The 21,116-nt window shown below is 36.5% G+C and overlaps 1 protein-coding gene across 3 annotated transcripts in view; it reads right to left on the minus strand.

Annotated features, from left to right (window-relative positions):
- LOC121877390 overlaps window positions 1-18,455 on the minus strand; it is a 28,833-nt gene extending 10,378 nt beyond the window's left edge. Inside the window, exons 1-4 of one of the 3 annotated variants that reach the window (XM_042383131.1) lie at window positions 18,265-18,455; window positions 4,121-4,305; window positions 2,147-2,233; window positions 668-682 (exon numbers count right to left, since the gene is read on the minus strand). In XM_042383131.1, the coding sequence (XP_042239065.1) occupies window positions 668-682; window positions 2,147-2,233; window positions 4,121-4,305; window positions 18,265-18,439 (462 nt within the window). In that variant the 5' untranslated portion in view covers window positions 18,440-18,455. The remainder of the gene's footprint in view (window positions 1-667; window positions 683-2,146; window positions 2,234-4,120; window positions 4,306-18,264) is intronic. The other 2 variants (XM_042383132.1, XM_042383134.1) reach the window with 2 other exon arrangements.
- Between the last annotated feature and the right edge of the window lie 2,661 nt (window positions 18,456-21,116).

Raw genomic sequence — 21,116 nt, forward strand, 5'->3', positions numbered from 1 at the left:
TATATATATATATATATATATATATATATATATATATATATATATATATATATATATATATATATATATATATATATATATATATATATATATATATATATATATATATATATATATATATATATGGTTATTATGAGCAGCTTAAGATATGCTTCAAATACTCAAAGTGCTTCCAAGATTTAAGTGCAAGTTAGGTAAATAGATGCATTGCTTGCATTGCTTCGGCCAGGTGCAAAGCTGTGTTCGGAACGCTGAGGCAGAGACGGTGCACACACACTCAAACTCACGCTCATACACACACCCACACTATAAAAATACCGCCAGTACAAGAAATCAACGTAGTCTGGCGATCCACTTCTCCACGCAGCGATTCGCCAGACGAAGTTCATCCATGTCAACCGTGGTATTCTTTCTTTTACGGCACGAGAAACATTCTTCACACTTTACAGACTCGGATCTTAACCGTACATGCGTTTCATAATCTGAATACTGTACAGTGCTCAGTTGATTGGTCTTCGGTATTTGAAATTTGTTTTGATCATTATTAAGTCATTCGGGAGCGTCTCATGCAAAAAGCGTTTTCATAAAAGATTGGAAAAAAAAAGTGAAAATTACTGTGTCCTTCATTCGGTGTGAGACTCAGTTGGCTCGTCATTGTTGAACTTACCTTTCCGCGAAGATTCTGAGAAAATATCAAAATAGTTAATAATAAACGTAAAAGAAATCCATTGTACAGAAAAAAAAGCCCTCAAGATATAGAGTTAAAATTAATTAACACTCTAAAGATCTAATTAACAAAAACACAATACGTTTACGTTTATAAGAATAGATACTGAACTTAGATCACGAGAATTCTAGAATTACATTACAGTACAAAATACATAACTACTACAGTAAAGCCTGAATTATAAAAAAAAACTTGATATGGACAGACATACAAACACACACTTGAAAACGATTATAGACTAACACATAAACAGAGAGATTAACAGATAAGAATCCCAGGAAAGAATTACAACATTTTCTTTCTTAATTTTCAGGTTAACTAAATTAAATCGACTTGAGGGTAACACATCAGAGAAACGGTATCTCTCCCTTTTTTTAGTAAGTTTTAAGTATTATTATGTTTACTAGTCAGAAATTATATATCCTTTACCATAGGTGCAAGACACATGATAACGAAAATGAAGTATAAAGATCATAAAGTACGTATAACTTGGTGCATTAAACAATTGCAACCCAGTATTAAATTTTATATCCGTTGTTAGCTGAGTGATTAATCCGAGCTTTACTGTAGCTGTGGTACTGTCAGTGTTATGTTGATAGTTGTACGAGGAGAAAAAAATCGGTGGCATTATTATTATTATTATTATTATTATTATTATTATTATTATTATTATTATTATTATTATTATTATTATTATTATTAGTAGTAGTAGTAGTAGTAGTAGTAGTAGTAGTAGTAGTAGTAGTAGTAATAGTAGTGACAGCAATTAGTAGTGATGAAAGTAGTAGTAATAATAATAACAGTGCTTAGTTGTAATATAAGACCAAAGTGTTAATTGTGAGAGTAAATTTTTGTTTGGCCTCACTAATAGAGACATACCAGAAGTAGCTATGTTAACAAAAATGCTTCCTACAATAATACAACTATTGCCTATACAGTAATCCATATTCTAATACAATAACAACGAGATATGTAGAACCAAATTATAGCAAAGAAAAAGCAGTACCTACACCAAGAATACAATAGCTACAATAACAATGCTTTGAAAATATGTCTGCAATCACAATAAGGTACACAGACATATAATAATTATAACACCATTCTATAGAAAACATTATATTGTAACCACAATGATAATATGACTAACGAAATGTTAATAATAATGCTACAGTGGATATCGTGAGACTATAATAACACTGACGGAATGTATTATCCTATACTACACAATATAACAACCCCTTCAATCCAGACCCATGATTTTTTTCCCAGTATGACTCATCACCCTCATTAATTTCTACCAGCCGAACAAAAAAATGCTAACCATCCTCAGCTGTCTACAGTATATACCCTTCTCACCGCCAGTTTTTACCTACCGAACAAAGCAGACGTAAATTAAATTACTAACCAACCAAAGCTTACCTCTAAAAAATATTTAGGTTTTGTAAGGTAAGGTCTGATAGGTTTTAACACTCTTGAAGTCTTTGGCCAGCCGAGTCTGAGGCTTTCCTGGAAATAAAAATCACGCGTAACCAGACTGGTGCTTTGGTTTTCATTGTTGACAAGAATAAACACACAAATATACTTTTTCTAATTACCAAATATAACACTACGATTTTTGTCTTCTTTATCTGTAACATAGGGATTGGCTAAAGACCAAGAAAGATAGTCAAGTGAAATTTCTATAAAATTTTTGTATCGCTGTTGTTACGTGTGAAGAACTATTAATGTAGCTAAATTTCATATGTAAGGTTGTTGTTCTTCATTTGTGTCTTCATAATGATTTTGTTTATTTATTTTACAGCATATTCAAATTTATTTATGAAAATTAGGGTAGAGAATCTGATTACGAGACCATTATGTACTGTACAGTTTTATATTAGGCTATAATTTCATGATGTGACTATTCATGAGCAAAGTAATGGTATGTTGTCTTATAGGACTTTTCACCCCAAAAGTAATAATTTATCTTGCCAGTAGTTTTACATCGAAGGTGATGCTGATTACATATACAGTACAGTACTTAAGTTGTAGCACCACTAAAAGCCTGGACTATGTTCCAATCGGTGTGTAAGATCTTCACTAAGGTAGCGTAAGCCTGTCCAACAAGAAAAAACTGGCCTTAAAGCAGCTAATACCGTTTAATTACCGCCTGTGTGTGTTACTTGTAGATTAATGATGATGAGTACCACAGATGTTGTCCAGGTTCATTTTTGAATGGCAGTTAATATCTACATTTACACTCTGTTCTTGAGTGGTGTCAACTATGTACAGGAGGAGGATAACAGGAGACACTGGAGGTGTATCTCATTAAGACGAGGCGGCCCTTCACCATCCCTCATTACTGTCCCCCACATGTTTCACCCTCACAATGGCTAGGCTCCTCCCCGTCCTCCTCCAACTACCCGTTGTTCTCACAGTGAACATGTTATTTACGTTTTATGTTGGGTAATGGAAAATTTTTTTTGACATATGGATCTTTGTGGTATTTGTTTATATACACAATACTGCACCTTCGTTTATATGAAGAAAAGAAGCCGGATTGTTCATTTAGGCGAAGTGATGAAATTAATTTTTGTTTTGGAGTACCGTATTCTTATTTTGATATTTTTTTTTAGGAGTACGAGTTTCATGATTTTCAGGGTGACAAAATAAAGTTTCTTCCCCCCCCCCCCAAAAAAAAGAAGAAAAAAAGAGTATGTTGTTTTCGTTTTCCCTCCCAAAGAGAATCCAGTACTGTATATTGTTCATGTTGTTCTTGGACTCTTTTTATATAGTTTCGAAACACTTTACATACTCTGGTGAAGGAAATGTTTTGTTCTCGTTTTATCCTAATATATTTGATTTTCAGATGTCAAACAGTAAAGATGAAGAATAAAGAGGACAATAAAGCCGGAGAAAAAGGTCAGGCAAGAAGAAAGAAGACAATGAAGATGAAGAAAGAAGACAGCTGCCAGTCACGAAACAGCTGGAATATGATGGTTACTTAATCACGATCTCCTACTAAGGAAAACCAAAACGCACGACTGTGATGCATCAAAATAGCCCCAAGGGTGGGTAGCCATTTAAGGCAAATGAGATAAAAAAAAAATACAAGTGTTGTTATGTGTTTGTGAGTGTGACTTGTGTTGCCGACTTGCTGACGAAGACGAACATAAACAAACCAAGACGCTTATGCCCAACACCCATAATGTAAACACAACACCCGATGTAGACAAATGGCAGCTGGTATAAACATTACGTAAATTATGTAAATAGAAGATATAAAGCCTGTATAACTTAGTCAAAAATATACTTTAGAAGGCACAGAGTTGGAGTCTAACTTAGGCAGACATGGAAAACGAAGACTTCTACATATTTGTCCAACACACAAACACGGCAAGACGACTGACTAACCTGTCTGGCATCTCGTTTGAGGGGAGGTCTGGCGAGGTTGGCGAGGAGGGTCAGGACGGGGCGAGCGGGAGGCGGTTGGGAGCTCCTCCGGCCTAGGGCGGGAGGGGATAGGAGCTGGAGTAACGCCTGTGCTATCACTGGGTCAACCACCACGCCCACCTCCTCCTCCTCGGGAGGGTAAGACTCTGTAATGGAGAAAGAACAATTTTGGCGTATCTTTCTTGAGAGAGAGAGAGAGAGAGAGAGAGAGAGAGAGAGAGAAGGGGGGGGTAATGTATAATCCCTGTTTTACCCATTAATATCTCTGCCATTATCCCCTCATTCATAAACATAGTATCTAATTTTTCCTCTTCAATAAATTTCCAATGTTTCTCTGTGTCTGAAGTCAGATAAAGTCATTTAATCACTTACTCGAGCTAACCTAACCAAACCTAAAGCTAACTTACCTAACTTTGCCTGGCTTAACCTAAGCTAAGCTAAGTTAAGCTAAGCTAAGCTAAGCTAAGCTATCTAACCTAATCTAACCTACCTAAGGCCAACCTAACCTAACACTAACTTAATCTACAGGATAACCTAACGTAACCTAATAGGGGTGACTGGACAACACAGAAGCTGAAGTACTCTGTTAGCTAGAGGTTTTTTCTACATTTTTTAGCTTGTGTGTAAAGTTTGTATGTGTGTGGGGGTAGAATTGTCAAGGGATGTGTGTGTGTGTATGTGTGAGTGCGTTATTCATACTGGATTATTTTCGTTTTACAAGCGCTAGAAGTTACAGACACACACACACACACACACATATATATATATATATATATATATATATATATATATATATATATATATATATATATATATATATATATATATATATATATATATATATATATATATATATATTATTATTATTATTATTATTATTATTGCTATTATTGTTATGCTCCCGGATAGAGAAACTAACCTTTGATAAAAAAATTAAGGTATCATTTTTTATATATATAAATGTTCAGGAAATTACAGTATACAAGAACAAAAAACACACTGGACTGTCAATTATATATATTATATATTTATCAGAGCAAGACACACACGCCGTTTTTTAATCACACAATTGATTTTGTTTTTGTTTCAGGGAGATCGCTTCCACTCGCGATAGTTACTGTGACGAGGAAATACCTTTTTTTTCTGTTGTTTTATCCGCGTTTTAGCTGACGGAGATACTCCCTGTGTGGGCCCGGGCGTCGATCAGATGGTTATTTCCGACGTTTATGTTTGGTGATGGTTTTACGTTTTGTTTTCTTTAGAACAGTACCGACTCATTCTGATTGTTTTTTCTTCTAGTTAATTACTTACAATGGGGCGACAAGAGTATTACCTGAATTACATTGAAAACAACAATACCGTAATTATTATCCAAATATGAAGGGATATATATTATTAATAAAGTCTTTTAGATAGGCTATGTGCAGGATCGCGTTTTCAATCGATCATTTTTTTTTTCGAAGTTGTAGCTGCGTGTGACTGTGGTGGCCCCAGAGCAGTTGGTGTGCTGGTGGGGCCACTGACAGATCTCTTGTGTTGATGGACTTTTCCTGATTCTGTTGACGCCTCCTGACCCGCTCCTCCCTTTTGCAAACACTCCAGTTGACGGGAATTATTGGACCCATCCTGCCCTGACTCCGAGCGCCTCCGTCCTCCGGCCAATTGTTGATCACAGGAGGCTCCTTTTCTTATTCTTCCTGCCACCTCCTCCTTCTCCCCAACTCCCACCTGCTACTTCTTCTCAGTGATCATTTTCGTTAATATCATCTCGAAATAATAAACTTCTCCAACTTAATCTAACTTACACGTCACCTAACTTAAACCTAACTTACACCCAATTTAATCGTAACTTAAACCTCACTGTGTGTATGTGTATATGTATGAGTGTGGGGAGGTTGTGTGTATGTGTGTGGGAGGGGCAGAGACCGCCAATGTATAGATGGTGAGGTAAGTTAAGGCCAGACCTCAGCTGCTGGAAGTCTTACTGATTGTGTTAGAGAAGGGAGACGCTTGTAAGTGTATATATACCCAACCATTGACTGTCTCTCTCTCTTACTCTTCTCCACTGTCTCAGATATAATATATATATATATATATATATATATATATATATATATATATATATATATATATATATATATTCCCGTTTAAGTACTGCATTGTTTTTATTATAGTTACTGTTTTAAGTATATAGTTGTTTTAAGTGTCACTGTTTTAAAGTATGTCACTGTGTTTATATACAGTATATGTGTGTGTGTGTGTCTGTATCACTGTGACTAACAAGAGCAGATACGCCACAGGGTATACCGTATACCAGTATAACGGAGGATAACGTGTCTATTTACTTTGTATGTACATAGACGATTAATTAATATTATTCTCTATAACTACGACACACAAAACAATAACAATGTAACCCACGTACTAGACTACACGTACTTATATAAATGTACATATGCTCACATACGTTCATATCCTGTACGTACATACGTACACACATACATACATACACTTTATGGGGGATTAAAATGGATTAAGGATGATTAAAATTCGTTAAAAGGGATTAGAATGGGTTAAATAGGATTAAATGTGTTAAAGAAGATTAAAATGGGTTGAAATTAATTGAAATGGGTTAAATAGGATTAAAATAGGTTATGTAGCGTTAAGATGGGTTAAATATGATTAAAATGGGTTATTTTAGATTAAAATTGTTTAAAGAGGAAGAAATGAGTTGCATAGGATTTAAAATGGGTTAAAGTAAAAGCAATTCGTAAATATACTCATAGTCATCATCAAGCACTATGTAATTGCTGTTGGATAATATGCAGTTTTACTTTGTCAGTTTATCCCAATGTTCTTAAGACCCTCCCGGGGCTCTACACGACAGCAGTCTTAAACATTTTGCGCACAGTTACTGAACGTGAGGTTAAACTTCTCAACTTCCCCCTCAAGGCCTAGTATAAAAAAAAATAAAAATAAATAACATACCGTGAGAATAGAACTAAGTCCTTGTAGGTGTTGTGACGTTATATGAACTGCATTAGTTAGAAGTCGAGAATCCATGAATAGAAAAAAAAAATAATAATGTATTTTTCTCCGACGGGACTTCCAGGTTAAGATGTGAAAAAGAATGTTATTTTCCCGCCGTATGTTTTAAATAAATACCTGAATATATATTTTTTATATTCGATACATTATATTTAATTTTTTATATACGGCAAAAGTTCTGAAAATTAATTCCTTTTGTATGCAGATTATTACCGATTATGGAAAACATGGATATATATAATATTGTACTAGGTAAAGGTATTGTGTTTTAACTGTAATAGAAGTAAAAAAAATAAAATCAGCAATATACATGATCAAATGTTAGAGATTTTGTGATCAACACGGAGAATATATTACATGGAGTATTTTTACATGGACAATAATGCGGTGGGTGTCAATCAAGAAAATCCCCAGTAGCGTAGTGGCTCTTAACCTCACTGTGACATAAAACCAGTTGCCTCAAAATGTCAGGAATTATCGTTCTATCGTGACTAAAGTAGTGCTATTAATATCTAATTATATATTGTTGTTTAGTAAATATAGTCTTAACATTATATTTCCATTCAGATGTAAAGAATGTATAATGTCACACAGTTAACCTTTTGGCTTAGAAACACGACTGCAATTTTAACAAGATATTTTCAGTTAAAACACTTTATATCAAGCGTTTTTATGACAGCTTGCTTCCGGATGTGTTATTTCTGCTTATAAAATGACCCCCCCCCCCACGTCACGTCACATCTCATCATCATATCAATAATTATTTGAGTAAGCTTCAGAATGTGTGTTCATGTTGAGTATAAGTAACACTCTGTCACAGGTTATTCACTTATGCACATCACTACAACTTACTCGTACGCGTTCCTTGGGTTCATGACGCACAAATAACCCATTTATACTTATAAATAATGCGGCAGCCGAGTGAATACAGTACTCGCCTCCTCCAGTCCTAAAAGGGTACACTGGATGGTACGACAAGAGTGGACCAAGTTTATTTTTATCAACTGTAGAAGATATTTTGAGGGCAAATTGGGTACATCACAAGCAATCAATATATAGACTTTATCCTCTTAATGATTCCAGTACTGTTAATTGTAATGTATACTTTGTGTGAACCTTATATAAGATTGTGGGGAAAGTAAACATGAATATATACCGTACCATCATTCAGAGCCTATACTAAATGGCTTAGGATAATTATGCATTTAAAAATGGCTTAGGATAATTATGCATTTAAAAATGGCTAAATATGCATGCAAATATGCAGTAAAAACTGAGAAAATATGCACTTAAATATGCACTTTAAAATATGTTAATAAATAATAACTATTAAGTTAATAACTCCTTTTCTGTACATTTTCTCAGTAAATTTACTTTCCCAGACAGGATGTCGCCGAAGTAGGATTTTTTAAAGAAGGATTAAATACAAAAACCAATATACTGACATAAAGTAATTTATTAAACAGTACTGAAAAAAGTATTTTCCTTTTAAGAAAACAGAAGAACAAAAAGAGTGTCAGGAGGGAACTAATGGAGCCCGTGCATCTATACCCTGCCTGGCTGAACACGAACCCATCACGTACAGTTCATGTCCAGTGACCAGCCAATCACGGCCTAGCTAACCACAGCCTAATGTTGAGCTATATAAACGTCACTTAAGTATGTTCCTTTTGGATATTATGACGCGAAAACAAAATCGCGTATTTTCGATTTTGTATTAGTGCATCAAAATGGACATTTATTATATTTCAAATATCAGTAATTTCTGCCCCAGCGTTGCTGTTATGCTCGCGAATTTTTTTACCCTTGAGGTTGAAGAATGTCAATACTGTATGTAGAGTTCATTTCCTGAACCTTCACATTATACATCAGTGTTTGTCTGTGTATCTCTCAGAAACTTCAAGTCACAAGTTTTAGTAAGGAGACGCTAGTAATTATCCCGACATTTTTGCGTTTCGCTGTTACTGATGTCAAATGCCGAAAGTTGAAAGGCACGGGAGGAGAGTTTCTTTAATAGACGAACGGGATGTAAAGCTTCCAACTGGGAAAACCTTGTGTTAATGAACATTTTTTTTACGATATTCTACGTAAACATGTGTAAAATTCTATATGTGAAAATCAGACCCAATACGCCTCACTTATTGAGGATTAAGGAGCTTTTTATATGGGGAAAATGATAGATAATGCGATCTTAATATATTTCTCGGTATGAGGATGTCGAGTACCAAGAATAGTTGAACCGATCATTAGGTGCAAATGTTTATTGGTATTCCCATTAGAGGCCGAACACACACGCACATACTTGAGCGTTCCCAACATTAATTACATCTTCGTAAATTTAAATTTAACTAGATTAGCGACGTAGGGACGCTGCTGGACACTGGGACGTAATAATTATTTCACACACACACACACACACACACTCACACACACACACACACACACACTACACATAAGGAGTTGGTTAGTTAATTTACTGACAAAATCAGTAGTACATGTTAAAATTACAAGGCATATCACTTTCCAATTTGTCCAATAAAAATTACAATTATAGTATTTTAATTTCAAGTAGTGAAGAACCCCAAGGTAAATATTTCCTATATACTTTTATTTCATCTGTGTATTATACTATTAATATATTGGCAGACTTCTGCTACATGATGTTTCACCCAGGAGTTCATTTATATTAACAAAGTTGAGCATATTATATTTGCTGGGACAGTGAGCCGAGAGAGAACACTCCACAGTATTACATGCATTTCAGTTTGCCACTTGGTTCCTGTTACACGAACATAACCTTAACTCAGCAGGCGTCTGACTTCACGTGTCTGATTGTTTTTAAGTTATATGACATTAATCGTAGCCTGGCAGGTGTATTGAAGGATAAACATTCGACTCAAGTAAACATTCAGTACTGGTATTGTAGTCTCGTTCAAGATTCTTCGAACACTGCTGGAGACAGCTGGCAACTCAAGGCCGTTTGTTTACTATAGTACGTAGTAAAAATTACGAATGAATGTAAAAGGTTATCGGTGATTGGTTATTTAGTTCCCCGTTGCTTAATTAATGATTGGGCTCTGTTGTTTCACATTATAATATACTACGTACTATAGCAAACAAACGGCCTTGAGTTGCCAGCTGTCTCCAGCAGTGTTCGAAGAATCTTGAACGAGACTGCACATCAAGTATTTTGTTGTACCAGCTGGCCTATTCCTGACTACATCCACAATTTCCTGAAGAACGCTAACATTATAATCCAACTGTTGGGATTTCCTCAAGAGCTAATAACCTGGTGTGTTCTCTCTCTCTCTACTCAGTGATTCATAAACAACGTAGAATGATTCCTCTATATCTGGCGTATGAACCTCTCCGTCTCCTCCTTACCATAACATCCTGTACTCAATAAGGCACAGGTTAATGCTGGTGTTCTGCACATCAAGCAGACACTTAACTAATTTATTGTATTGAGTAACTGCATCTTTTGGGTTAGCTGTTAGCCAGGTATCGGAGCTATAGAGTAAAGTATGACGCTTATATACATAAGAGTATTCTCGTATTTGCTTCACACACAAAAAACAAACAACAACAACAACGTATTAATAAAATTCCAGGCTTAAACACAGATATTACTGGGTATGAGAGACTTACGCACAATGTGACCAGACATGTACGGTCGATGTGACAAAAGTGAAGTAATCCCACCCCACACATGACACTGCGTATAGGCAAGACATAGCATAATGTCTGTACTGCCGTAACTCCTAATGAGGAAATAGTATCAGTAATGTAGGCGGCCGGAGAGTATTGGGGATTCGTAGAAAAAGGCAGCAGGTGGACAGTGACGCTTATCACCAGACCACGCCATATTAACGCGTAAAGCACGACTCATTATGGCGTCTAAGTTTGTGTCCATTTTAAACTTTACATTCGGATGATTATAATTTATGTTATGTTAGTTTAGAAGATGTATTTATATGTTAACCACATGTGATAAATCATTGCAGTATGGACAGTATTCTTCATATTATCTAACCCAACCCGATTTGAACCCCACAGCTGCATAAAGTTGGCGGGAATGACCCAGATTTTGTGGAAATCTGCGTTAGGTAAGACGCCCGTAGTGGTAACAGTTCTGGGAAACCTGCCCCGATATCTGTAAGTACAGAGGATTTCTTCTTGAAAATAATTTATGGTGTATTGAAGATACTTTTCAGGTATAAGCTGCATTTTGTCCTGATGTGACAAGTATTATTACATTTTTAACTTTCAGCTATAATTTCAGTGGAGAACTAGCCGTAACATTACCGTTCTCGTAATATCTACAATCCTGTTTGTCTCCTGGGCGACTGTAATACTTAAACATAAATCCATAACACAAATATCCTCCAGACATGCATAGATAGAATTCGTGTATCATGTGTGTGTGTGCGTGTGTGTGTGTGCGTGTGTGTGTAAGCTAGAACACTGCATATCTTCACGACGGAGTTCCTCGTGAGACAGAAGGTAGGCTACTAGACCATAACGTATGTGAAACTTTTTTTAGTTCTACAGAAAGAAAAGGTTATATAAATCATTTTGTACTTTCCTGGCATATGTTTTATTTTTTCTTGTACGAAGGATATTATTTTAAGAGTGGTTTAATTTTCCTGCTTAAGTTCATTTTATCAACATAGCTTATCAACGCAGACTTTAAGAATACCTTAATAATTAACTTGTAACACTGATAGCCTAGTGAGCTTAAAAAACATAAAAAAAAGAAACATCATGACTTGTTTCTGTGTGCTATTGAAATATAAGATTGCTTGAGCAGGATTATGTGAGATAATTTGCATATTATTAGATTGTAAAGAAGATGTTTTCAGGGTATTACAGAATAGTGAATACAGAAAAAAACTACCTTCACTCGCGCATACACAAAAAGACAAGTATCTGTTTATTTTATTTTTTTACAATTTATTTTCAAGCGTCAAATCCTACCTGTTGAAGATTCGAAATACAAAAACCAACGGGGTCTCTCTCTCTCTCTCCATTGGGGCCAGCAAGTAACTTTATTTCCCCAACAATGTCAGGCAAAATCAACCAAATCAACGGTCACTTTCTTCTAGCCACAAACTTAATATGTCTCCACTTGAAAATAACATTCCTTTTGTGTATATAACTTTACAATAGCCGATTATCATGTTTTGGACTAACACACACTTTTTTAACTTCAGTCACGTGTTTTTTAGTCTGGTTAGGCTGTAAGGTGTAATTCAGTTTGTTCAGATTAAATTTGGTTGATTTTGAATAGGTTAAATGTCATAAGGTGTAGATCAGATTTATTATGGTTTGGTTTGGTTAGGTTGATTTCGGGTAGATAGGGTGCGAGTTTGGCTAGGTAAGGTTGGGTTTGGCTAGATGACGTTTGGGTTTGGCTATAGGTAAGGTTGGGACTGGCTAAGTTATGATGGCTCTGATTAAATTATTGGCTTTAGCTCGGTTAGACTGGGTTCGATTAGGTTAGGTTATCTTTAACTAGGATAGGGTGATTTTTAATTAGTGTAAGTTGGATTTGATTAGGTTAAATTGGGAAAGGAACCATTTATGCTGTAAAGTATTACATTAACAACTATCAGATAGACAATAATAATCCTAGGACCCAAATACGAATTTTCAAGCTTAATCTGCGGGTTAGTTTGGTTTAGATTAGGCTTCGGATTCGGGGTGGGCGGGGGAGGGGGGGTAGGATTAGCGAGTCCTTCAGGATGAAACGTACAAGCTAGCTTAATCACAATGCTATCTCGATTTGGTATGCGCCTTTCGGTCTTTACACGCAGCTGCCGGTAATGTGAGCAGTGTCTCGTATTATATCATATTATTACACAGAACTAGTGAATACATTAAATCGATTGTGTACAAGAGAAATGTCGAATGTGGTATTGAGCAAGGACTAAAAACAGTAAGTACACACCGCTGTAACGTCATACCGGTATATACGAATATATGTACAGTCTCGTTCAAGATTCTTCGAACACTACTGGAGACAGCTGGCAACTCAAGGCCGTTTGTTTACTATAGTACGTAGTAAAAATTATGAATAAATGTAAAAGTGATCGGTGATTGGTTACTTAGTTCCCCGTTGCTTAATTTAATGGTTGGGCTTTGTTGTTTCGTATTATATTATACTACGTACTATAGTAAACAAACGGCCTTGAGTTGCCAGCTGTCTCCAGCAGTGTTCGAAGAATCTTAAGCGAGACTATATGTACTGTTTAGAAACCGACCTATACTGTACATCTTGCCGTTCAGTATACAGGGTACTAATTAACCCCCGCTGTCTTGTTAAGATGTAAGAAAAGTCTTGACGAAATTAGTGACACTATAGAAACACCAGTGTGTGTGTGTGCGTTTCGTAATGGAACATGATCAGCGAACACAAAAGCGTCGGTGGGTATTTACGTGGGCAGAAAGAACATGAACCTTAATGAGCTGTACGTCAACAGGTTAATCCCGCTGATTATAGGGGAAAAAATCAACAATCCCTTATGGAAAAGTGTGGTGGTATCTTCTTCACCTCTGGAAATACACTGTAATACTGTCTGCTGGAGCCACGAGTGATTAACCCACAAGACGCTTATATAATAAATCATTATATGGGGAAATGTAAGTCGTCAGTAAGTGATATAATTTAATTAACTAATCTCAAAACCACATGCTGCATCCACGACCACATCAAATGCACAAGTAAATTTAAAACGATTCTATCAAAGAAAGGGCCTGGGTGTTGATTACAATTGTTTACTGAAAAAATCGTCAAATGTAGCGGACGAACTGCCAACATCAGTAGTTTCTATCAGTAATATATATATGTATATATATATATATATATATATATATATATATATATATATATATATATATATATATATATATATATATATAACAGAGAGACTTAACTATACAGACCTTATAGTCCATGACCTCTGAAGATGTCTTTAATAAAGACGAAAGCTAAGGTCTCCATTGTTTCTTTTCCCGTGTGATTTTATCAAGATTTAATCCACGTTTTCATTGTGGATCTACATGAATATATATATATATATATATATATATATATATATATATATATATATATATATATATATATATATATATATATACACCCCTGTATTTAACGAAGAGGAGAACCATTGAAAACACAAACATCTTGACTTAAGTTGTGTTTCTTTAATTACTAACGTTTCGGAAAATCATTTTCCACCATCAGTCTAGAAAACGGACAAAAAGTTTGAAAAATTACAGGTAATATACAATGAAAACGAAACCTTATCCAAAAATTTACCTTCCGCCATATTTTTAAGAGCATTATAATTTAATACCAATAAAAATGACGGGAAACCTACGTACAAAACTAAAATCAGAAAAAAAATCATGTTGCCTTACCTTAATTGAGACGACCGTTAGTGAGAAAAACACAACAATTCACAGGAAGCCATATCACAAATGGTTGACTTTACTTTGTAGTGATACAAAGCTTCCATTATGAGGAGGTCCGTCTCACAGTTGCTCCTGCTAGGAACTGAGAAATCAGACTGCGAAAACGTGTGGTCATGTTGGTGGGCGTGGTTACATATAGTTGAATGTGGTGGTTGTGTGATTAACTGGCCTGTTCGAACGGAACGGCCCAAGTGCTCATGGATGTGAGTTAACAAGTGTCGTTTTGTTTACCCAAGGTCAATATATTGACCTATATATGCTGCCCTACAGCTAGCACACGTAAATTGACAAACAAGTGACGGTGAAACAACTAAGGATTGCAAGTGTGTGGGTAATATATATATATATATATATATATATATATATATATATATATATATATATATATATATATATATATATATATATATATATATATGTGTGTGTGTGTGTGTGTGTGTGTTTACAATTGGTTTGGCATGTATATCGATTATACTGGCATGCAGTTCAACATGAATATAGACAATATACGCACTGTATACGGTGTAGAAAGACGTACAGGTACAGTATAACAAGACTAACCGTGTACGGATGTAGTAGCGTATGACGTTTAATATCACAAAAATATCTGTAGCTTTCGCCCCCTAGGCCCTGATGTGGGTCAGTGACTTGTGCTCGGGTGGGCTAATCCCCGTAAAAAAAAAGCTACCGCTTCCTTGTAGCCAAGTGTGATATCCAATTTTATCGTTGTTCTAACCGTTCTTTTTCCCGAGTTTCAGAACAGATGGTTCACGGTAATATTTCTGAGGATCAGCCTCCCTCATATTGTAATGGTACAGCCTCACATGGGAATTCTCAGAGATTTGTGCATTATCCTTTTTTTTCCTAGACTGAGCAACACTATGTATCTAGTTACGATAAAACCTCGGCATTATTGATGACATATCCGGTGTAGGTTTTAGTCTTTGATTGGGCCAGATTGTTAATATTTTCACTTATTCAGTTAGTGTGTGTGTGTGTGGGGGGAGTGGGGGGGGGGGCATTTGTAACTGAGAACTTTAAAAATCGGAGACCCGGCTTTTGGGCACCTGTATTAAGTTCGACCAAGAGTGCTGAGTACAATAATGATCCTTAGAAATTAGGTTAGGTTACTTTGAAGACGTTTTGTTAGGACTGACTTGGTTAGGATACACACAACTGATCCCAGCTACTGATCCCGTGTCTGGATGGAGTTGTCATGAGGGATATGGAGAGATAAAAGTGGTCAAGCTTAGTCGAGAGATCTTTTGTATTTAGTTTTCTGCTATACTTAATAATGTGAAAGTAAGTCCCATAAGCTTGAAAACATTTGGTAACCCTAATGAGATCTACAGTATATTGTTGTGCCCTCAGATATCAACCAGCACACACCCACACTCACTCCAAAAGCATTAGGCGACTCATGCGATCGGAGAAAGAATTTGGAAAGAACTTCTAGAAAATACAAGCAACTAAATTTATGAGAGCATCCGTTAATGCCTTCCATTAGTTTGAAATGAATCAACTCCGAGTCGATTGAAAAAAAAAAACGAAGGGGCAGGTAGTTTTAAGGTAATAATCAAACAGGTCTGAATGGTTTGGCACAGTTTTGTATAGGGATGAATTAATTGTACTGTACGTGTCACAGACAATAGTCAGTCTACCCAAGATTGATAAAATAAGTAGTTCATGGGGGAGTAATTTGTCATTAGCTGCTCTTAAGATCTGATATCCTTCGTCTTTTGTTTAAGGCCAAAGACGTTCTTATTCTACTACTACTACTACTACTACTGTATACTACTACTTTTTTCTTTTTTTTTGCCTTCAACCTCCCTTTATAGCCACATCTCCACACATTTTATAACCTATCCTAATAATACTACTGTACTCCTACTAATAGTAATAAAACCACAAAGGTGGTTAAAATGCATTAGTTTTGATTCCTTCTAAAGATGATAAACAAAAATGAACACGATGTAATAACAAATGATATCAACAATTAGTTCATTCTCAGATTGTAATGGATATATATATATATATATATATATATATATGCAAATAAATCACTGTAGGTGCGCGTGATCCAGGTATATGCTGATAACCACAAGGAAAAAGAAAACACGAAGCAGCGAGGTTTAATTATCCTCACTGCTGTTACTGGATGCTATTGTAAAACAGTAAGATTAATTACTGCAGCTCGTTGAAATACATAAGACTAGGATTAACCCGTGTTAGTTGATATTACATACTGTACCACTAGAATTAACTCATATACAGTTTATACACCTGTATATATATATATATATATATATATATATATATATATATATATATATATATATATATATATATATATATATATATATATATATATATATATATATATATATATATATATATATATATATATATATATATATATATATATATATATATATATATATATATATATATATATATATATTCTTGTTAGTTGAAATAGATATAAATGAGAGTACGTCTTTCAAACAAATACAAATGAATAGCGAAATTTATGTTAGATTAGGTTTGTTTGTTAGGTTGGATTAAGATAGGTGTTAGGAGCATCAACATAGCTATAGTGTTGTATTTTGTACTGTATATGAGTCATCCTGTACATACTAACCTGACTGCCATTTCCGATTTGTTGTGCATAATATTAACAAGCATTCTCATTTAAAATTTTAACTCCCCTTCCCCACCCCAAACGCGGGCGAAGGAATATATGAATCAGGATGTCTCTCGTCAGTCTGTCTGTCTGTCTGTGAGTAAAAATTAATTGTTTTTAAAGCACATGAATGAGTAATGTGTTTAAACCAAGATAAAATCCCCGACTTTTGGTTCAGTCAGTCATGGTGAATAGAAGATAAATGACCAGTGTGAAAATAATAACGCATCAGAAAAAGCAGTTAGAGTTTAGAGGAAAGTTTAAAGATTGTAAAAGTATATTTAACACATCTGACCCCCCCCCCCCCTTGTGTTGCTTTCTTGCATGTCTTGCTAGGGGTGAAGTCAGCAACTGATGAGATTTTAGTACACAACACAGTGCTTATGGTACACTGTGTTTGTTGTTATGATAGACTTGTGTTTGTTCTTAATGTGCTGCAGGTTGTTTTTGTTCTGCTTCTACAGGTTGTTCCTCGTGAAGATTACAGCATAGGAGTTGTTCTTAGTTATCACCTAAGCCACTGTTAGTCCCAAAAGTTCAGTGGGTATCTCAGAGAGTCAGTATTCGTTCCTCACAGAGATTCGGTGTTCACAAAATCTTCATGAAAAAGTTTTAGTGTTCACCACGAAAACCCTCTATATTCATTACAGACCAAGTGTTCACCACAGACTAAGTGCTCACCCCAGAGACTCAGAGTTCATATACTGTTCATTCCAAAGACTCGGTGTTCAACATAGAGTACAGAAAGTACTCAACACAGATTGTTCAACCAGACTCAGTGCTCACACACTGCTCAATACAGAGAATCAGTGTCCACCCTAGACTCAATGTTCAACACAGAGACTCCAGTACTGTAAGTGTTCAATGCAGAAAGACAAATTTTCAAGATAGTACTCACCATCAGGACGGAGATTGTGGAGAGGCGACGAGCTGGGAAGTAGCAGGCGAAGGGCAGCTGGTGGATGGGAAGCAGCGTTAGTTGCGGAGGGCAGAAGGGCGAGGGTGCAGCTCAACAGGAGGCACAGCGACAGGAGGCGGGGAGCGACGGCCGGTGCTGTACGGGAGGCCAACATTTCGCTGACAAGAGAGTGAGTCGTCCCCACCTCTCTCACACAGTCTTATAAACGCACGCTCCGCCCCCTCCTACATACATCCCGCCCACACACACGCCTTGCCACGCCCCCACACAGCTACGCCTCTTCTACTCTTCTACACACCACCCCCACACACCAGCTGGAGCCACGCCCATGCACGCCCCCAGTCACGCTTACTGAGAACTAGTGGACACAGACGTAGAATGAACGGCTTCAGACGATCCAGAACTAGTCCATCAAGCGTCCCCTGACGGGCACAAGATGACTCCGGTTCTCAGAGATTTCTATGTCCATTTTTCTCTTGATGTACGATACCATTCACAAGAGAACGCATCTGTTTTACAGGAATATCGGTGCAGTGTGCATGCCTCATTGACACGTGTCCTCGTGGCGTAGCTTAACCGAACCACTTAGATATGTGCTTATATTTCCAGTTAGTGGAACGATTAAACGTGCCAACCTTTGAGAATTCTGACCCAAATATGTTTAGCTTCCCCCCAGAAACACCTTTTCTGACCTGTATGATGGATGTCTTACGCACGAGATTTTTATTTTTATTCAAGTACTGTACAGCTTAACGCAGCCAATAGCCAATATTAATTCACCAATTTTTTTTATATGTAACCTCTCAACAGTTCTATTACCCCCGTCTCTTTAGCAGAGGTCATTACACCCGCGAGGTTTCTGTTCCTGTGCAAACATTACTACAACACACACTGCCACTACATACTACCACTACACTGTTAAAACACTCTATCACCACTTGGCTCCCATGCATTATCACCTTTCACTACCACCATGCACTATATACTACACACTACTACCATACACTATCACCACAATATTACCATCCACTATCACCACAATATCACTATCCACTATCACCACACTACCACCACATACTAAACTATACACTACGACCACACTTCATTAACACCTCATTCTGTCACTCACACTATCACCAGTCTACCACACACACAATCACCATATGCTATCACCCCCACATTTATCACCACACACACACACACACATTTTCACGACACACATTTATTACCACATACACTTACCACCACACACACACTTGTTGCCACACACACACACACACACACACAATCACTATTCACACTTATGACTGCACACACTTATCACCGCACACACACACACACTTGTCGCCACAAACACACACTTATCATTACATGCACTATCACCTCACACACTTATCACTATACGCACTATCACCACAAACACTTGTTACTACATGCACTATCACCACACACACACACACACACATATATATCACCTTACACACTCACACACACTATCACCATGTACTATCTCCACACACACACACTATTACCACACTAGAGTCCATTTGATAGTTTGTGGCCCTGGGTTCGTTTGATGTCCCTGTGTGCCCAAGGGCGGATCCAGGGGGGTCCTGGGGGTTCGGACTATCTCTTTTCTTCAGAAAATTACAATAGTTTTTCTTTAATGCAGTATTGTACTCAGGCATTTTTGTATAGTAAAAAGTAATTACTGTTGACCTCAGAATATCTCTAATATCAGGTGCACATGGCTTCAAATTGGCCTCAAAATGCCCAATGATATTGGTCAGATTTCCCCAAAATTTCTGAGGGGGGGCTTACAGCGCTCCCACAAAACTCCCCAGCAAAGAGTGAGTTCGCTTTGCTCGCCATGTTCCCCCACCCAAAACTTCTTGGACGCCCCATTTTGATATTACTGGATCCGCCCCTGGTACCCCGTGAATCTATTTAATAATCTGACATGAGAAATATTAAAATATAAGTCATACAGCCATTGAGAATGACTGAGCAGTGCCCCCTAGTGTCTGTGGCTTCATAACTTCCAAGAAACAGATGGATAGTCGGCGTGGATGACGATAATACCCATCAGCCAACATCCAGTCTTTGGGGTGAAAGGTGTATTGATACAGTATTCTTGTGCTACTTACTTGCAAATTTTCTTTTGATGAAACTGTATCTGAAGCTTAAACATTAACTGTTTACTTAAGGCCAGACAAGTTGCTTCAGTTAAAGAATCTGGGAGGGAGGGTGAGTTTGTAGAGTTGTCATACATAAAATGACGGTACAGTATCTCAGTTATTTTTATTTTTTTGGTTTATCTCGGGTTTACTATGAAAGATATTTGAAATAATAATGTGATTTAACTTATTACTTTGAGGGGGAGGGGGGGGGTGTCTCATTTAATCCTTTCGTTGTTCCTCAAGAAAACCTGTGATGCTTTTAGTAGGGTCAGTGGAGAGCACCCTGGGATTGAACTAGGACGCATGTGGGAAACGTACTATAATAATCTTAGGCAAAATGACCCTTCTTTTGGGAGCTTCAAGTCAGGTCCTGTAAATGTGTGGTTCCTGCTACACCTTGAAGATGACCAAACTGACACCAAAATAGATTGATATGGCTTGAAGATGAAGAAAAAAAACAAAATAAGAGGGAAAAAAGACATAAAAAAAGAAGGATTAAGTAGAAGCTGCTTGGCTTTTATATATTTATTTTTTTGTACGTTTGACAATAAATTTTATCACAAAGTAAACTAATTTTTTTTAAAGGCTCAGCTGCAATTATTGGTAGAATTAATTGCTGGGTACGAGACTACGAGTAAAGGTTATACAGGG

Source organism: Homarus americanus, unplaced genomic scaffold, assembly GCF_018991925.1.
Source record: "Homarus americanus isolate GMGI-L3 unplaced genomic scaffold, GMGI_Hamer_2.0 scaffold367, whole genome shotgun sequence".
NCBI classification, from domain to species: domain Eukaryota; kingdom Metazoa; phylum Arthropoda; class Malacostraca; order Decapoda; family Nephropidae; genus Homarus; species Homarus americanus.